At 57.1% G+C, this 20,229-nt stretch overlaps 1 protein-coding gene across 1 annotated transcript in view; it reads left to right on the forward strand.

Moving 5' to 3' along the window:
• NCS1 (neuronal calcium sensor 1) overlaps positions 1–20,229 on the forward strand; it is a 52,727-nt gene that overhangs the window by 16,822 nt on the left and 15,676 nt on the right. Inside the window, exons 2-3 of the mRNA XM_052649262.1 lie at positions 9,456–9,480; positions 19,489–19,627. Of these exons, the coding sequence (XP_052505222.1) occupies positions 9,456–9,480; positions 19,489–19,627 (164 nt within the window). The remainder of the gene's footprint in view (positions 1–9,455; positions 9,481–19,488; positions 19,628–20,229) is intronic.

Genomic DNA, 20,229 nt, shown 5'->3' on the forward strand with positions numbered 1-20,229 from the left:
GGCTTCTCCTCTCTGTGTCCAGTCTTAGCCCGGGCCCCACCGCCTGGCTCCGCTAGCCACTTGTCGCATCCTGCCAGAGCCGCAGTGAGACCCCTGACGTTCTCTGCCGATACTGTGACTGTTGGCAGGCGAGTCCCTGGCTCCATGTGGCGCACTTATCACTTGCTGGGCTCAGTGCCTTCAACCTCTTCTTGCTGGCTGCAGCAGCAGCCCTGTGATGGAGGAAGAAACCACGGCTCAGAGAGGGTACTGCACTGACCGGGGTCACACATAGTGCCTGGACCCGCCCCCGCAGTGGGAGAGAGCCCAGCTTCTTTGGGGCCATGGTCAGGGTCCTCCAGGCCTGAGTTCAGGGTAGTGAAGAGCAGGTCTGGGAGCCTGGGGCCTGACTGGGCCCCTCCCCACCCGAACCCACCTTCTGTGGTCAGGGAACTGACATCTACTCCAGGTTCCTGAAGTCAGGGGGCCCTGGCGCTCTCCCCAGACCCACAATGGGCCCTTTGGCAGATGAAGCAGCCCCAGGACTGCTCAGTCATCCTGCCACCCGGCACCCTGATCCCTCTTATTGTGGAGGACGGGGGCGCCGTGAGCGGTTAAGGAGCAGGGGCCAGGAGCGGTCAGGGCTGGGTCAGCTCATGGGTGACTATGAACGTGGCTCCTTGCACACCCCAGGAGCCTGGGGCTCTGTCAGGGTCTCCAGAGTCCCGCGTGGAGGGCAGGGTGCAGGGCTGGTCGCTGCAACAGTGGCTCACGGCTCTGGTCTTTATCTCCCCAGGGCTGGCAGCCTGAGGCCCTGCGTCCTCCCCCTCAGCGAGCCTGCACAGAGGGTGCAGGGTGGCGAGGCAGGCGGGGGGTGCCCTGCGGCGGGCCATGGGCCCCCACCAGCCGGAGCTCAGCCAATGAGGGTGGAAATAGCCATGGGGGCTGGGCCGCTGCCCCCCACCCCGGGGGAGGCCTGAGCGGGCTGGGCTCTGGGAGACTGGCTCCTTCAGGGTGAGGGCGAGGGGCTCCTGGAGCACCCGGGAGTGCTGGGCGGGAGGCCAGGCCTCCTTCCTGATGAAACTCAGGCTCCCCCGCAGCTGGGCATTTATGGAAAATTGGCGCGGGGCGGGCTGGAGGGCGCCGGTCTGCTCTGTGCCCAGCCCGGCGGAGGCATGGACCGATCTCATCACAGGGCAGTGGCAGTGGGAGGCGCGCCTTACCTCTCCGCTAGCGGCGGCTCTGCTGGAGGGTCCGTGTCACGGATGAGCCTGCCTGCCGCCCCTGGCCAAGGTCACCAGGTCGTCTGCTCCAGGGCGGGTGCCCACCCTGCAGTCTCCTCTCAGCCCCCTCCTGGTGTTCCCCCTTGGGGCCTCCTCCCTCCTGGTGTTCCCCCTTGGGGCCTCCTGCCTGGGGGCCTGTGAGCCTCCACGGTCATTGACTTGTTGAGGTGTGGAGGTCTCAGGAGCCCCCTGCCCCTCCCCCCACCAGGGGGGAAGCCACAGGTGGCCCCAGGTTGGGGGCAGCCAGGATTCGTCTGCTCCTCCCTGGAGCACCTGTGTGTGTCCATGAGGTCTATGCGGGCTCACCCCAGGGCCTGTATGTGACCCATGGGTCTGGGACAGCTCGGGTGGGGAGTGATCGGGGCTCGGGGAGCTTGTGGCTCCTGGGGGATCAGAGAGAGCCTCGCTTACACCGCCCTCGGGTGGCCGGCCCTTACCGGTGGGAAACCTCAGAGGCCTTATTGAACGCTCTTTCTTGTCTTCCCATCCCCCTGGTGCCACCCTTCACTCTTAGCACAGCAGGTGACGCTACTGTGAGCAGCAGGAGGGGCAGGAAAACTGAGGCCCAGACCTGGGAAGTGACAGGTCGCGCAGGAAGGGAGTTATGGAGTCCTGAAATCCACAATGTCCCAAGACCACCATCCTCCCTATGGGCGACTGCCCCTTGAGGGAGGGCGGGGATCCCTGGCCCTGGGCTGGGGGGGCCAGGCTGCAGCAGTGCAGGGGGCTGCATCCTGGCCCATTAGCACGTTCCCTCCCTTCTCTGAAGAAGCTTTGCTGGGAGGGGAGGATGTGACCAAATTAGGGCCGCTGGCTGCTGCCGGGTGCGGCCCAGATGGGAGGATGGGAAGAGGTTGGCACAGCCCTGGGCTGGGGTTGGGGGTGTTCTTGGGTTCTTCAGGGAGTCAGGATGGGTGGGACTGCCTGGTAAGGCGAGAAGAAGGGGTGTTCACAGGTTGGGGACCCAGGAGGGGAGGTCTGGTCTGGGATGGGGGTGCATTTGAACCATGTGGTCTGTGAGGGGTCCCTGGGCTATCAAGAGGAGCTAGAAGTCTGGAGGAGGGGTGTGGGGTGCATGTGCTGCCCCCCCGGAGAGTGCAGAGGAGGGCTCTGGGTGGGGACTTGGAGAACCCCAATATTTGGAGACTGAGCAAAGAAGGAGAGCCCCGGGGCTTGAGGGGGAGCTTTGGGACGAGGTGCACTTCTGGAAGGAGCAGGATCCATGATGTCAGAGGGTGGGATTCTGTGATGAGGGGTTGCGGGTGGCCAGGTCCAAACGGCCCCCACGTTCTCTTTGTGTGAATCAAACTGGAGGTTCTCTTTTTGTGTGAGTCAAAACGGAGGCCCCTTTGCTGATGGGTTTTCCTTCAGCCACCGTGGGGGTTGGGGGAGGCATGACTGACATTCTTGCAGCCTTTGTCCCTGCAGATGGAAAGGGACCCCCGCAGAACGGCCCCCCCAGGGAGGCTGCCCGCAGGGGGTCCTCCAAGTGCCTCTGTGGGGGTTGCAGCCCCTGCTGTCTGTTCCCACCATGTTTGAGCTGAGCTTCCATCAGGAGAGAGGTATTTTGCTTTAGGGAAATAAAAATCAGACTCAACATTTATCCTGGGCTCCAGGGACTGGCTCTCATGTTCTTTCCCAGCAGACAGAGCTGTGGGCAAGGGAGGAGGAGTGCCTGGGAACGCGGCTCTGGGCGTTGGAGGGGAGCAGACCCCCACCACAGCCAGGGGTGAAGACTGGCTTGGGGGGCAGGGGCTAGGCCCCGCCTTCCACGCTGAGCCCCCAGCAGGCCCGCTCTAGCTCCGCTGCCCCGGTGCTCAGGGCAGGTCAGTGGGAGGGAGTCCCAGCTGTCCTCTAAGCTGGGAATTTTCTATCCAGCCCTCAAGGAACCCTCCAGATAGCTCTGCCTGCTAGGTGTCTGTATCCATCCTTCAGATGAGGACCCTGAGGCTCAGAGAGGATAAGTCACTTGTTTTGGAGCCAGCCAGTATACCAGCGGTTGAGACAGGCTGCTGACCCAGAGCCTCTCCAAGTTTGGGCTGCGTGGTCTTAAATACTGGTTTCCCTAATGAGCCTGGGTGCCTGGAGGCGGGAGCGAGCTGGGGAAAGGCAGCTTGTTTTCAAAACTGGCCGGAGCCAGTCGTAATGGTGAAGGTAAACACGTTGTGAGAACCATGTTTTAGGACGTGTTCCCAACCCAGCCAAGTGGTTTGGTGACGATGTGGGAATCAACAGGGTCTATTCTCTGCCTCCCACGTCGGGACGCTGGGGCTGGGCTTTGAGGGTGATGCTAGGAGAAGCGTTTGGCCACTGGGGACTTCGCATCCATCTGGGGAAAGGGCTTCTAATGAGCCCTCGCTGGGTGCCAGACGTCGCACCAAACACTCTAACTTCATCCCCCTTCCCTCACAGAGAGACTGTTATTTGTCCCATTGGTGGCTCAGACTGCCACCTCCAGTGCAGGAGACCCGGATTTGATCCCTGGGTCAGGAAGATCCCCAGAGTAGGGAATGGCTACCCAGTCCCGTATTCTTGCTTGGAAAATTTCAAGGACAGAGGAGCCTGGCAGGCTACAGTCTATGGGGTTGCGAAGAGTCAGACACGAGTAAGCAACTAACACTTTAATGTTCTCAGATGAGCAAACCAAGGCTCAGAGATGTGAGTTCGTTCGCCCAGGGGCACACGGCCAGAGCCTTCTCTGCGGTCCGCCCTGTTTTTCTAATGTCCTGTAACCCCTTCTCCCTGGCTTGGCCCTGTAGGCAGTGCCCTGTCTGACCCTCTGTTGTGTAGTTGATGGGAAGACAAGACTCCATTTAAACCGTGCTTCCCACCCACGAAGGGGGTTCCCAAAGAAGGGGCTTCCTAGAAAAGGGACATCCCAGCTGGGACTTGAAAAGTGTTGTAGGGGTTACCCAGGTGACAGAGGCAAGGGCAAGGGTTCCGGGCAGAAGGAGCAGCCGGTGCAAAGGCCTGGAGGTGGGACTGATTAGAGAAGCTTGAGGGCATCACAGGACTGGGGCGGGCAGGGGCTGGGGGTTGGTCACCCTGAAAATGACCTTCATGCATCCTGGGCCCTGAGCCCTGAGCACGGACCTGGGACCTGCCGAGTCCATGGTGGACGCATGTTAATTTCACACTTGAATGGAGACTCGGAGGGATGGGGGGATGGGACCAAGCAGGGAGCCTGAGCCTGAGAATGTCACTCTAGTGTCTGGGCAGAGGGCGAAGACGGAGGGACCCCATAACTGTCCCCTCGCCCCCTCCTCCCTCCTAGTGCCTGCGGTCCTTGGAGCTGCTGGGGGCGTATTCCCCCAGCAGGACCTTCAGCTCTTCTGGCGCTGTGAGGGGGTGCACACAGGCAGTGGGCTGATGAGGCCAAAGCTTCCCCCCAACATTTTCTTGAAAGCTCAAGAGCAGCTCTGGGGCTGTAAGCACCTGTGTGTCCGTCGTCTCGATGCGCCAGCTGTCAGCATTTTGCCACATTTGCTTCCTGTCTCTTTCTAAATATGTGTGTGTGTGTATTTCTGAACCTCTCGAGGGAGGCTGCAGGCATCCTGGTTGTCACCCCTAAATACTTCAGGGCACATCCCAAGGAAAGAGGACATGGTCCCACGCCACCTCCGTACCGTAGCTGCTCCTAATGAAGGAGCGGTGACTCCATCCGGGCATCTGAGTGCCTGCCTGTGGGCAGCTTCCCCCACCATCCCCATCATATCTCTCGCACCCATAGTTGTTGTGGTTCAGTTACCCAGTCGTGTCCGACTCTTTGTGACCCTGTGGACTTCAGCACGCCAAGGTTCCTAGTCCTTCACTATCTCCTGGAGTTTGCTCAAACTCAGGTTCGTTGAGTCGGTGATGCCATCCAACCATCTCATCCTCTGTCATCCCCTCCTCCTCCTGCCCTCAGTCTTTCCCAGCATCAGGGTCTTTTCTAATGAGTCGACTCTTTGCATCAGATGGCCAAAGTATTGGAGCTTCAGCTTCAGCATCAGTCCTTCCAATGAATATTCAGGACTGATTTCCTTTAGGATGGGCTGGTTGGATCTCCTTGTAGTCCAAGGGACTCTCAAGAGCCTTCCCCAACACCACAGTTCAAAAGCATCAACTCTTTGGCGCTCAACTTTCTTTATAGTCCAACTCTCACATCCGTACATGACTACTGGAAAAACCATAGCTTTGACTAGATGGACCTTTGTCGGCAAAGTGATGTCACCACTTTTCAACATACTGTCTAGGTTAGTCATAGCTTTTCTTCCAAGGAGCAAGCGTCTTTTAATTTCATGGCTGCAGTCACCGTATGCAGTGATTTTGGAGCCCAAGAAAAGAAAATCTGCCAGTTTCCACTTTTTCCCCTTCTATTTGCCATGAAGTGATAGGACCAGATGCCATGATCTTCATTTTTTGAATGTTGCATTTTAAGCCAGCTTTTTCACTCTCCTCTTTCACCTTCATCAAGAGGCTCTTTAGCTCCTCTTTGCTTTCTGCTGTGAGGCTGGTGTCGTCTGCACCCAGGGTAGCTGGTCTATGACTCCAGATTCAGGACCCAAGCCAGGCATTTCGAGTTGCATTTGATGGCCTTGTCTCTTTAGTCTTTTTTTTTTTTTTTTTAATCTGGAACAATCCCCTGCCTCGTTTTCTACCTTTTCGCACCGACATTTAAGTATCCTGGACAGTTGTCTTGTCAAAGGTCCCACGTTCTGCGTTTGTCTGGTTGTATCTTCATGATTAGACTGGGAGCTGGAATTTGGAGGCAGGCCTGCCTGACCTTTGTGGAGCGGCAGCAGGTGGCCAAGCCCCTCTGAGATCTGCCTGCTGCTCGCCCCACCTCCAACAGACCCCAGGACTATAGGCAGTGAAGCAGTGGCAGCTGCCAGGCCAGGCATGGGGCCAGGGGATACCTGTTTCCTGGCTAATTAGCTGTGTAAAGCAGGGGTAGGGCCTGTCTCCCCCTTCCCAGCTCACAGCCTGCAGAACTTGGCTACCTGCTGACCACTCTGCTCTGTTTTGGGGGCCTTTGTAATGGGGAAGGGGCAGCCAACTGTGTCTGTGTCTTGAGGGCTTATTTGGTACGGGGGCTGGTGAAGGGTATGGGGGAGGAGGTGGAGGCTGAGAGGCCCTGGGATGGGGGTGCTGCTAGGGGATGGGGCAGGGGGCATGGTCAGGAGAGGGTCGGGACTTCTGAGCTGGGAGATTTCAGGGAAGTCTCCTCCTTTGACCTTGAAAGGGGGCCTTGCCTAAGGTCAGCAGTGGACCAGCACCCCAATGCTTGCTACCCTGCTCCTCCTGTTTATATTATATGATGCCAAGGTCACACAAGGTCACACAGCTCATTGGATGACTCGAAGTAGGGGTGGGGGCGTCCACTTGGGCATCCGTCCTGGGCTCTGAAGGCACAGTCCTGGCCCCTGGCCCCACCCAGCCACCTCAGGTAACTCAGCCAAGTAAGCAGGTCTGCCTGAGCCTCAGTCTCCTCATTGGGAAAACAGGATCACACCTATCTATGGGATTTTATGCCTATGAAGAGCACCAAGCACTTTAACCTTCACAACTAGCCCATTTGACAGATGAGGAAACTGAGGCTCAGGGCGGGGAAGTACTTCACCCAGGGACACACAGCTAGTAAGCTGCGGAGCTAGGTTTAAACTCGGGCTGTCCATTCTGGCTGCAGAGTATGAGCCCCTAAGCTCCTGGCTGTGCTCTGATGGATCTCCTGTGTCTCCAGGTTGAATATTTAAGGATCAGTCCCTTGGCTCCTGCTGCCCTTCTCTACCAAGTATGGGTGGTAAGTGTAGGGCTGCCCAGTCTCTGTTAGGCCAGGGAAGATTTCCCTCGCCACCCTCCTGCCTGATTCCCTTCCCACTCTCTTGTTCAGTCCCTCGGTCACGTCAGACCCTTTGCGACCCCATGAACTGCAGCACTCCAGGCTCCCCTGTCCTTCACTGTCTCCTGGAGTTTGCTCAGCCTCATGTCCACTGAGTTGATGATGTCATCCAACCATTTCATTCTCTGTCGTCCCCTTCTCCTCCTGCCCTCAATCTTTCCCAGCATCAGGGTCTTTTCTAATGAGTTGGCTCTTCGCATCAGGTGGCCAAAGTACTGGGGCTTCAGCTTCAGCCTCAGTCCTTCCAGTGAATATTCAAGGTTGACTTCCTTTAGGATGGACTGGTTTGATCTCCTTGCTGTCCAAGGGACTCTCTACCCTCTGCCAAAACTCTCTTGGAAAATTGCATTCTTTTACACCAGGTCTGGCTGTTCCTGGTAACCTACAGCTCTCACTGTTCCCTTGCTGCTTCTGTCTCCTTTTAAACTGGACTGTAATTGCTTTACAATGCTGTGTTGGTTTCTGCTGCACAACATCGAGAATTAGCTGTTTGTGTCCGTGTATCCCCTCCTCCTTGAACCTCCCTCCCCGACCCCGTCCCACCCCTCTAGGTCGTCACAGAGCCTTGAGCTGAGCTCCCTGTGTACGGCAGCTTCCCACTAGCTGTCTGTCTGACACACGGTCGTGGATGTGTGTTAACGCTGCTCTCTCGGTTCGTCCCTCCCTTTCCTTCCCTGTGTCAAGTCTGTTCTCTACTGTCGGCATCTCTATTCCTGCCCTGTAAATAGGTTCCCCAGCGCCATTTCTCTGGATTCCACATGTGTGTGTTAATATATGACGTTTGTTTTCCTGACTCTGTATGACAGACTCAGCATTGTGCCCATGGACAGGGCCTCTCCTCCAGCCTCTGGTGGGAGGAGAGTGCCGACAAGGGGGGCTTGGCGGAGTCTTGCCACCTGCCCTAGGAGTCTAACTACCAGGGTCCAGCTGTGGGCCAGTGGCTGAGCCACAGACTCGAATGCAGACTCTCACCCTCCCACTGCACGTCCTGCCGCCCTTTGTGCCTCAGTTTCCCCATCTGCAACCAGGGCAGAGTGGCAGCTTCCCTGGGAGCATTGTCAAGGCAGCTGAACCGAAGCACAGAAGCCCGCCCTGCTCCAGATCGAGGCTCGTGGTGGGTGCTCGGGACTTGGCAGCTGTTATGAGCTTGCTCTGAACGGTTTCTTGAGAAGTGACCTCAGTCGAGTCTGATCAGGCACACATGGTGAGGTGGACCCCCTTCGGCCTCCTTCCCACTTCGCTGGGAAGGGATTTCAGTTCTTTTACTCACCTGACCTGCACCCAACACCCACCTTCCTGCCTGTTCACTCATCCATTCATTCTCCAAGTCTGAATTGAGCACATCCGAGTGCCAGGCCTTGTGCTGGGGACTCAGGAGTATTCACACCTGTTCTGATTGAATTCCCAGGACAGCTGTGTGGTAGGCACTGTAACTGTTATTCCCATTTTACAAACAGGAAAACTGAGGCGTGGAGTGCTGAAGGTACTCTCCCAAGGTCAACCCCTACCCTGGGAATGAGTGAGGCCTTAGAGGTGGTTAGATGTTCTTGTTCAGTGACTTTAGAGAAATTACTGGTTTTGTTCCAACCCGAACTGATTCAGTACTTTTCAGAAAAAAACTTTTTTTTTGTTGTTTATTTCACGGTTCAGTAAAGAATGACTATTTGGGCTCGGCTGGAGGTTCTGCTACTTTATATGGCTTGTTCTAGCTTTTCATTCACGTCTCTGTTCTTGCCTTGCCTGTAAAAAGAACCTGGGGCTGAATGCTTTGAGGGGCTGGAGGGCTGGGTAGAGGAGGGGAGGGTGCTGGGTGCTTCCAGGGCGGAGGAGGGGGTTCAGCCTTTCTGGTCTGGCCCTCCATGTGCTGGCAGGGCAGCTGAGTGCCTGGGGACACCAGTGACTTCTCTGACCATCCTGTCCCCAGGGACGCCAGATGGGGACAACTGATCCTCCGCGTTGGCCCGGGCACACAGTCCTGCCTGCCCTGCCCAGGACAGCAGGGAGAGGCCAGCCCCTGTCTGCAAGAGGCTGATCTTGACAGTCCTCCCAGTAGCTCAGTGGATGTCTGGAGGGGATGGGCCATGGTTGCCCCCTGGGGTCAGGATGGTCAGACTGAGACTGCTCACCAGCTGGGGGTAGGGGACGGCAGGCATCTTCTTGTTCAGAGCTGGCTGGTGTCCAGAAATGTCCAGACATGGGCAGAATGGCCATGGGTGGGGGCGGAGAGGGCAGCAAGGAGGCTCCCTTGTGTCTGTCTGTGCCCTAGGACACCTCCCTGAGCTAAAAGGCCACTTTTCTCTTTTCTCTTGCAGTTACCGAGAAGGAAGTCCAGCAGTGGTGAGTAGCTGCGTTTTCCCAAAACTGTTGGGTGGGTTGGGAGTGTTGGCTTCGTGCTGATGGGCCAGCAGCCCAGCTGCCCAGGACAGGGGCACATGGAGGGCCCTCTGAGAGCAGCTTATCCACAAACAGGTCCAGGCAGCCTTGGGTTCAGATTCCTTTGTTCACAAGGACCTAACTTAGATCCAATTGAACTGTGGTTGGGGGTGGTGGTGGGTTGGTGGTGACCTCATGCCTCAGATGGCATCTCTGAGGACCACCAGTGTTAATTTCAGACCCTGCTCACCCGAGGAGGGGCTTTGAACCAGAAGCAAGTCAGGAGACTGGATCCCAGGCCCAGCTTTCTCACTGGATTACCACATGGTCTTGAGAAGTCTCTTCCCCTCTCTGGGGTTCAGCCACTCTCTCTAATAAAGTGATTGAATAGATTGGATCAAGGATGGTAGATAGTTTTCTTCTTGGATGCCAGCTCTGATCAGTCCACAGTAGCTGCCTGGACTGCTGTGTTAAGGAGGATTCGGAGGCCGTAAGTCATGGAGCAAACGGAAGGTATGGCAGTGAGGCATCAGTGAGGTCTGTGATGGATTAGCGATGCCTGCCCCAGGGTGGGGAGAGGAGAGGGGTGTACTGTCTGTTACTGCAGAATGTGGAGCCCCCAGGGGAGGCTCACTGTTGGGTGAACCTGAGTTGGGGGTGGATAGGTGAGCAAGGAGGGGAGCTTGGAGACCTTCTAGAAAGTTCGGTGGCTTAGAGTCCCAGCCTTGCCTCTTCCCATCTCTTTGGCCTCTGAGCCTCCGTTTCCCCATGTAGGAATAATGAGGGATTGAAGTGGTAGTCCCTGTAAAGGTCAGAGCACAGGGCCCAAGGGCTGACAGCTGTTGACAGTTGTCTTCCGGCCACTGTTCAGACATGCACTCCATCACAGTAGGCCACGGAGGCCACACCTGGGAAGGTCGCAGGCCACGAGACTCCTGGGGGAGCCCTTGGCAGCCTACACCTCCCTGACCCTCAGTCCAGGCAGCAGAGGGGGAGAGCTGTGGCAACCCTGCCCAGCTTGGGTGACCCCTTGCCAGAGACCCCAGCCAGGTGGGCAGCCCCTGGGTGGTGAGCTGACTGCAGGGATGGAGGGTGGGCGGGAGCAATGCCGCCTCGTCCTTCCTTCCCCACGTCCTCGGCCCTGACAGGTGGGCCTGACCCACCCCTGACCTCATTTTCCACTTCGCCACTCCCCTAGGTGGGCGTCCAGAAATGCTCCTGCTTCTAGGTCTTATCCTCCAGGCTCATCCTCCTGGATCGCCTCACCCCGCCTTCCTGCTGTGTTTCTCTCGCTTAAAGCCCCTTTGTGGGGACTTCCCTGGTGGTCCAGTGGCTGAGACTCCGAGCTCCCAAGGCAGGGGGTTCCGTCCTTGGTCAAAGAACTAGATCTCACATGCGACAATGAAGAGCAAAGACCCTGCATGCCTCGACTAAGACCCCGTGCAGCCAAGCAAAGCAAACGAATATATAAGTATAAAAGCCCCTCATGGCTTCTTACTGCACTTAGCATAAAGGCCCAGCCCCTTGCCTGGCTCTCAATGCTCCCCGAAGTCTCTGGCCTCACCTGCTGGCTCACCAGGCACCAGCCATACCAGGCTGCCTCCTGCCTCAAGGCCTCCGTCCCTGCTATTCCCTCAGCCCCAGATCTTGGCATCTTTGCTGCAGCGTCACCTCGTGGGAGAGGTCACACTGACCACCCTCCCTGTCTCTCCAGCCCGGCCCAGGGTGGTCTTGTCTGGGGCTGACTTTCACCAGCTGCTCCACAGAAGAGGAGCCAGGCCCAGGGTCTTCTGTGACTCTGTGCTGGTCCTGGGCCACGCAGTGAGCAGAAGCAGAGCTGGGCAGGTGCCAGGTCCCCCCAGGCAGGCCCGGATCCCAGGTGGTCAGGAGTGCAAAGCAGGCCACAGTGATGCGAGGCTGGGCTGGGCCACGTGGGCTCTCGCTGCCCACCTGGCTTCATGTTGGTCGCCCCCTCGGCTGCCCCCGGCTCTGTATTCGCGGAGAGGAAGAGGCTAGGGGCTCAGGGAGGTGGGGCTGGTGTGAGGTCTGGGTCCACAGCCATCCCCTTGACCATCTTGACCAGCTCATTTCCTGCCCTGAGCTCCATTCACCACAGTGGAAGATTGAAGACCTCGATGGGGGCTGAGTAGGAGACTGCAGACAGTGGTGCCCAACCTTTTTGGCCCCAGGGGGACATTTCACGGGAGACCGTTTTCCCATGGACCAGGAAGCAGGGGGATGGTTTGGGGATGATTCAAGCACATTCCATTTATCATGCGCTTTATTTCTAATCTGATGCTGCCGCTGACCAGACCAGAGGTACCGGTCTGCAGCCCAGAGGTTCCGGTCTGCAGCCCAGAGGTTGGGGACCCCTGCCATAGCAGGCCCCAGGCCCTTACAGTCGATTGTGACATCGTGGTCACCTGGAGAGTGAAGGGAACATGATCCCCAATGGGAGCAACAGGGCGTAAATAGTGGCCCCGAGACGGTTTTGTGATGAGAATGCGCAGAGGGAGCAGCTGATGGGGAGGAAACTGGCCAGAGGCTGGTAGTGGGTGTGCTGGGGGTGGTGGCCTCACGGATTATGGGTATTTTCTTTCTCTTGCATTTTCTATTTTAAAAGTTTTCCATAACGCTTTTTATTATGTTTATAATAACCAAACAGCCTGATGGCATTGTAACAGAGACGGTGGGTGAGGCAGGAAGAATTCTGCAGCCACCTTGATAGGGCCAGCTGTCAATCCTGGATCCTTGTCCGCAGTCGCAGCCCTGGGTCAGGAGGCTGCCTCTCCTTAACATCCGTGGGCGCCTCCTGTGGGCCAGGTGCTTAAAACAATGCCGGGAGGTCAGGCTAGGAGCAGCCCATTTTAGATGAAGAAACTGAGGCTCTGAGACACTTGCCTGGGTCACCCAGCTGTGTGTGTGTGTGTGTGTGTGTGTGTGTGTGTGTGTGTGTGTGTGTGTGGAGTCTGAGTCCAGCTTGCTGGCCTCCGTGGCCAGGGGTACAGGGGCTCAGCCCTGCCCGCTCTGGCTTTGGGAAATCCTACAAAGCTGAGGGCTGTGGAGGGTGGGAGGGTGAGAGGACTTAGAATGGGGAGGGGAGAGGTGCAGGGAAGAGGTCCCAGCCGCAGGGATGTCTGTGAGCCCCTCCTCCGGATCGTCTGAAGGCTGGTCTCCAGGGAGCTGGGCGGGGAATGCCATGGGAAAGGAGGTGTTTGAAAAGATAATGGGGACAGTTTGCCAGGGATGCTGCGGCAGGCAGTCCCAGCTGCGTTTGGCTGATTGCAGCTGAGGGTTATGCTTTCTTCTTCATCCACCTATTTATTTCCCACTTTTCACACTGCAGAAGGCAGCGTCCGCCACACTTAACCCTTGGCAGGGAGGTGGGTGAGTATGGCAGGGCTCGCTTCAAGCTGGGTCCCAGAGGACAAGGCTCTGTGGGATCTGAGAGCAGCGGATCCCAGGAAGGCCTGGAAGGCTGGGGCCTTGGGGAATGAGGCCCTGGTGGCCTTGGGGCCGCGGCGCCTGCAGAGAATGGGAAGCTGAGCTGGACTCGGACCTGCGGGTCGTGGCCGGTGTTCATTCATTCACTCATCACTCAGTCATTCATTCATTCACACCCTCATTCACTCATTCATTCACTCACTCCCTCATTCCTCCACCCACTCACTCATTCATTAATTCATTCTCATTGCTCCTTCACTCCTTCATTCACCCATTCATTCACTCATTTGGTCATGCCCTCATTCACTCATTCATTCCCTACTCTCATTCGTTGGCTCACTTTCATTCACTCACTCCCTTATTCACATTCATTCACCCACTCGCTCATCCTGCAGTCCCTCATTCATTCATTCATGCCCTCATTCACTCCCTTATACCTTCGTTCATTTGCTCACTTCCTCATTCACTCATTCATGCCCTACTCGTGTTCATTGGCTCACGTTCATTCACTTACTCCCTTGTTCCTTCAGTCATTCACCCACTCCCCCTTTCCTTCACTCCCTCATTCATTCATTCATTTGTTGGTCCATTCATTCAATAAATCTTTACTGAGCACCTAATCTGTGCCAAGCACCTTCCCAGCGCCAGGGGCAGTAGGGACTGGGGGAGACGAGGTGCTGGAGTCTCCCAGGGGACCCAGGCTGGCGCAGTGGGGGGGCAGACACAGGCTGGTGCCACGGTGGGAGGCATACAGGAAGGAGTGTTTTGTAAGTGGCATTCAGCCTGCAGTGTTTTTATGAAATGACAGATTTCTCTTCCTTCCCTTTCCCTCTTAAAGAGGCGTCAGAAGGCAGTTGTCGAATCTAGGCTTTTCTTCGCTCATCTCCACCCTGTCATGGAGAGCTGACTCTCAGGTACAGTCAGCCTCGTCAGACGCCTGTGCTCTGGTGGCTGGAAACCGCGTGTGCGGAGCTCCAGGGCAGGGCTGTGTCCCGGATTTGATTCCATGGCTTCTCCTCCGATTCCTAAAGAGTTAAGACCCCTGCTCTGAGACAAGATTGTGTGAGGACGCTTCGTGCCTCCCCCCTCCGCCGGCCTGACCTTCACCAGCATCTACGCCAGGACTTCTGTTGCTTCCACCACTGGGCTGGAACCAGGCAGAAGGCGCCCAGGAAAATAGGCTGTGGAGGTTTTGGGCCACGGCTGGTGACTGGCCACACACAGAGGTGGTGGTGGGGCTCCACCTCGGGCCCCCCGTTTGCCCACTGTGCGACTCGCTAGGCATTTACCGAGCCCCTGCTGTGTGTCTTGGGCTTCCTGTGTAGCTGAGTCGGTAAAGCATCTGCCTGCAATATGGAAGACCTGGGTTCAATTCTGGGTTGGAAAGATCCCCTGGAGAAGGAGATGGCAACCCACTCCAGTATTCTTGCCTGGAGAAGCCCATGGACCCTATCGGGCTGCAGTTTGTGGGATTGCAAGAGTAGGATAGCGCTCTATTTATTGTTTTGCTGTGTGTCAGAACAACCTGCAGATTCAGGGTAAACTAGAAGATGTGAGGTTCCTGCCTCAGTAAACTCTGCAATGCACTCACTGGCCTGTCTTCACAGAGGCTATGGGCACCATTGCGAGGCCCAGGCCAGGGACAGGGTGCTGTGAGTGTGTATGCTGGAGCCTGGCTCTGTCTGGGGTGGGCAGAGAGGGCTTCTCTAGGAAGCACTGAAGCTAAGAACAAAAGGGGGAAGGAGGAGGCAAGGAGTGTGCTGGGCTGAAGAAATGCCATGTGGCGGCCCTGAGCCAAAAGGAGATATAACAGCTCCCAGCCTCAGTTTCCCCATCTGTACAATGGGTGTAATAATCCCCACTTCCTGGTTTTGTTGGGACAATTTGGTGAAATGGTGCCTGGAAATCACATAGCCTCATGTCTGTGCATGCGTGCTAAGTCACTTCAGTCATGTCCAACTCTTTGCCACCCTATGGACTGTAACCCGCCAGGCTCCTCTCTCCATGGAACTCCCCACACAAGAATACTGGAGTGGGTTGTCATGCCCTCCTCCAAGAGATCTTCCTGACTCAGGGATCAAACCTGCATCTTCTGTGGTTCCTGCATTGCAGGTGGATTCTTTTACTGCTGAGCCACCTGGGAAGCCCAGGTCCCTGTTGTTAGGAATCCTGGACCATTGGAAGGCAGACACTGGGGAAGACCCTCTCTCTGCTCTGTGGGGCTCTCCGGAGACCTTCTAGTCCTCTGGTCCTCCACTGAAGTAGCTCTGCCCCAGGGGAGATGTTGGCATTGTCTGGAGACACCTTGGGTTGTCATAACTTGGGGTGGGGATGCTTCTGGTATCTAGCAGGGGGAGGCCAGGGAGGCCGTCAAATATTCTATCTCTTTGGACAGGCCCCCACGACCAAGAATCGTCTGACTCCAGATGTCAATAGTGTTGGTGGAAAACCCTGATCTAGTCTAAGCCATTTATTTTACCAGCAGAGAAACTGTGGGAACTTGCGGGAAAGGGCTTTCCTCGGGCCCCTCTTACAGTGAGACATGATGAGCCAGGACTGGAGCACAGGGCGGGCTCCGGAGCAGGTTTCCAGGCAGCTGTATGTCTGAAGCAGAGAGAGAGGGGTGGTGGGGAGAGAGGGAGGAAGCCCTGGGCCTGTTGGAACCTGAGCCAGGGCCGAGGATGGGGGCGCAGTCACGTACATCTCTTGTTATCCTGGGATGGAATTCCTGGGCAGGAACTCGGTTATTAAGCAGCAGCTCCCTTGCGTGCCCGCTGTGGGGAGGGGGTGTGTGCCTGGGGTGTGTGTCCCGGCTCTGCCAGCCAGGAGTGCTGAGCTGCACCTCGGAACCGGACCTTGGCAGGAAGTCCTGATCTCAGAGCCATGAGGGCTTGAAGAGCAAATTCAGGGCCCTGGGGGCCACTGGAGCATCTGGGCCCAGACTCCTCTCTTCTTCAGTGAGATGGGGTGCCCCCATCTTCTGATGATGGGGTTACAGTGTTTGGAGAGCAAGCACTTGCCTTTACATGCAGCTTGGCTCCCAGGAGAGGCGGATGAAGAGCGAGCCTGGGAGGCAGGAGTCCCGGGACCGAGCCCTGTGTCTGCGGTGTGGCCTTGGGCCAGTCTCTCTCCCTCTCTGGGCCCCCAGTTTCCCATCGATCCATGGCAGGGTGGGAGCATACCTGTAGTTCTCTAACCATCTGCCTGGAGTTCTCAGATTCCAACCAGGGTCTCCAGGGCTCTGGAAGAATGCCCGTGACACCTCGGCTCTTTTTATTTATTTTATTTGTGTTTATTTATTCATTCATTCATCCAGCTCATTCATTGAGCTCAGCGGACATTTACTGAGCCCCTGTTATGTGCAGGCCCTGGGCCGGGCACGTGGGCACCGTGGCGTCAGGGAGTTTGCAGTCGGATGGGGGACACAGCCTGAAGGTATGCGTGGTACAGTGTGGTTCCTGCTGCCCTGGGGTCTTTGTAGGGCTAGGGGAGCAGATGAGCAGTGCAGCCCCTGGGGGGGCCCGGGCAGACTTCTGGAAGGAAGCTGGGACCTGGTGGATAAGTGCGTTAGCCAGGCGAAGAGGAGGAGAAAGAGGTGTTTTGCAGGCCCAGGGACCCGCAGGTCCAAAGGCTGGGAGGGTGGCTGGCATGGCCAACTCTGGAAAGTGCCACAGGGTGTGGAATATGGGCCTGGCGGGGGGACAGTGGGCAGGGGAGGCTGGGCCATCGGGCCGGGGTGGGGCTGCTGCTGATGGCACCAAGGGGGCTGGGCCCCACAGGGACAGGGACAATCTCTGCCAGGGAAACAAGACACCCACCCCCAAGCCCAAGGTCTCCCACTGAGGCCAGCCTCCCTGCACCCCCCAGGAAAGCTGCAGGGCCCCCACTGCCAGCGCCCCCTGCAGGCTCACATAGCACTGCCAGCTCCCCGCCCACTGCCCTGCCTTCCCCTCCCGGGGGCCAGGCAGCCCCAGGGACTGGGCCAGGAGAAGGCATTGGGCACCTTCGGGTTTCCCTCTTGTTTTTAATAATTGTTTAGAATCACTTGAGTAACACACAGCCCCCTGGGGGGAAATGGGAGGCGCTGGGGGACACCAGGGGAAGTGTGGCCCCCATCTGGGTCTCCAGGGCCTGCTGTCCCCCCATGTGGGTCATCACGTCCTGGCGCCAGGCCTGCCGCCTCCTTGTGCCCAGGGACCCATCCTGGCCCAGAGCTGAGGGTCACAGACCAGGCCTCGGCTCTGAAATGCTCCTCCCTAGCTCTCCATCCTGGCCCAGGCATGGAGATTTGTGCCTGGAACACACACCTGGGAAGGATGCTTTGTCGGGGGGACCAGCCCTTTCCTGGTCCCTGCTGTGGGAGGGGCCCTGGCCTCAGTGCCTTCATCTGTGCAGTGGGGTCACTGAACCCACTGAGCGGGGCTGAGGGGCGATTGCAAGAGGAACTGTCCACGAAGGCCTAGGCCAGTGCCCAGCATGGGGCTGTTGTCAAAGGTAGTGAGACGGGGCAACTGAGCCTGTACTGCCTCCCTGGGCCTCTGGCCCCTCAAGGTGCCCCAGGGGGTGGGTGGGAGGGCACATGGAGGCCCAACCTCCTTTATGACCCCTTGCTTGTGATGGGCACTGCCTATGATGAGAACTCACACTAGCCAGACCCCGAGCCCTGCTCCATCTCCTGGCTTCCTCCCGGCCTCTCCTTCACCCTTGAAGGAATGCTGACATGTTAGCAAGAGTCTTGTCTTGCTTTCTTTCTGATGTCTGACTTCAATCACTTAGGTCCCAGGCTTCCCTGGTGGCTCAGATGGTAAGGAATCTGCCTGCAATGCAGGAGACCCAGGTTTGGTCACTGGGTGGGGAACAGCCCCTGAAGAAGGGAATGGCTACCCACTCCAGTACTCTTGCCTGGAGAACCCCATGGACAGAGGAGCCTGGTGGGCTACGGTCCGTGGGGTCCCAAAGAGTCAGACACACCCAAACGACTAACACTTTCACGATTGCCAAGGCCCCCTCCTCCCTGTACCTTGCACGTCCCTTCCCCCAGCCCAAGCCCCTCAGATTGTTCTCCAAGGGTCGGGGCACTGTGGCTTCCCCACAGGCTCCCGGTCGGCCCCCAGTCACACGTCTCCAGTAACTTTCCCAGGACCTGATTGGAGAGTGGCCCCAGTAGACTGGAGCAGTGTGGGGCAGCTGGGGACATCCTCAGGGCTGGTGTTTCTGAGCATCTGACCCTCTCAGTGGATACTTCATACCCTGCCTCAGCTCCAGTCTAGGCTGCGAGGACTTGCAAATCTCTCCATGATGGAGCCTCAGTTTCCTCATCTTTAAAATGGCCTTGGGAACTCCTTGGCAGTCCAGGGGTTAGGACTCTGCACTTTCACTGCCAAGGGCTGGGATTCAATCCCTTGTCGGGGAACTGAAATCCCACATGCCACACCATAAAAAAGAAATGGTGGGAGGGCCATCCTCCTAATACTTTGCTCATGGGCCTGTTTGGGTGTCCCAAGAGAATCAGGTTTGCAAAGCTCCCAGCAGACAGTGGCTGAGTGGAGGTAACAGCTGGTAGCCGATAAAAGCTGATCCGTCTCTCTGCCCTCATTTGTGCTGGGAATCCTTCTCAGAGGAAGGTATGTCCTGGCTGGAGTTGCCAAGCTCCATGCAGGAGCCAGCTGGTGAACTGATTTAAAAGAGCACTGAGGTCATGATACTAAGGATCCTGCCATCGATTATTTTTTATGTCCAGCCCTGTGCCAAGGGTGCTGTCAGCATCTCACACAGTCCCTGCATGACGGATGTGACAGCTGTCCCTGTTCGTAGAGGAGACGAGTCAGGCTCAGAGAGGTGAAGCCGCTTGCCCGAGGATGCACAGCCCGCAAATGGCAGACCCAGGATGAGGGCTGTGAAGCCATGTTGCCATCAGCTGGCCGGCTGTCTGGAGGGTCCCGTGCTGGGCCCTGGGAATGCAGGGTGAACAGTCCAGTTGGGACCCCCCGAGGTGCCCTGGGAGATTGCTGGGCTCCTCCTGCATTGCTTACCCAGTTCCCTGGGAACAGAGGCAGGGGAACGGGTGTGTGCACACCGGAGGGGGTGCAGGCATGTGGGAGGAGCCAGCTGCTAGGCCCCAGATGGTGGCTCTGCCCACCAGCACCACCAGCCTGCCCTGCTCTAGGAGGGGCTCAGTGGAGAAGGTGGGGGAGGCGGGAGTGCCTTGCGCAAGAGTGAGGTTTCGAGGAGGTTGTTTGTGTGAGTTTTGTGTGAGGCGCCTGTGTGGAGCCGGGGGCTGAGTGGCCACGTGACTCCTACCCACTGGGAGAGATGAGGCTCAGAGAAGTATGGCCACCTTTTGCCAGTCACACAGCTAATGAGAGGCAGGGGTGGGATGACCCCAGGCCTATGATGTCCAGGTCTGTGCTCACGACCCCATGTGACACAGTTTCCCAGAACAGGGCCTCCGGCTTCTGGGGCGCTGGGCCCAGCAGGTGGTGATGCTGGAGTCTCCTTCACCATCTCTTGCCTGGCCTCTACCTCCAGGTACAAGGGCTTCATCAAGGACTGCCCCAGTGGGCAGCTGGACGCAGCAGGCTTCCAGAAGATCTACAAGCAGTTCTTCCCATTTGGGGACCCCACCAAGTTCGCCACGTTTGTTTTCAATGTCTTTGATGAGAACAAGGTGAGCTGGGGATTGATGGGTCCTGCACCAGCCCGGAGTCCCCTCCCACCCACCCCCAAAACCATCCCAGAGTCCCCTCCACCCTCCACCACCAGCCCACAGTCCCCTCCTTCCTGAGGCGTCTCCACATCCACGCTCACCCACTGATGTTCCCTTCGGAGAAGAAACACATACACATACACACAGATGCACACACATGCATGCACACACACACGAACACGTGCACTCGTATTGCACACAAATGCCTGCACGTGTATACGCGGCATGAGCTCCAGTGTGCACAAGGCACCGGCAGAGATCCACGTACGCACAGACATACCATCCACACAGACATGCGTGTATACACACATGCACGCATATACATCTGCTTTGACCCTTTTCTTACAAGGACAAAATACAAATGCCTCCGGGGATGATAATAGGATTTGTAATCGTAACAGACACTTACTGAACCCTTATGAGCATTGTTTTTACCGAGACCTTACAGCCGACTACCAGAAAAGAATGCCTTTTAATTACCCCCGTTTAGCAGATGAGGAAACCAACAGTCATATACTATGAGATCCTTTGTGCCTGGCTTCTTTCACTGAGCATGACGTTTT

This window comes from Budorcas taxicolor, chromosome 11 (genome assembly GCF_023091745.1).
Source record: "Budorcas taxicolor isolate Tak-1 chromosome 11, Takin1.1, whole genome shotgun sequence".
Taxonomy (NCBI): Eukaryota; Metazoa; Chordata; class Mammalia; order Artiodactyla; family Bovidae; genus Budorcas; species Budorcas taxicolor.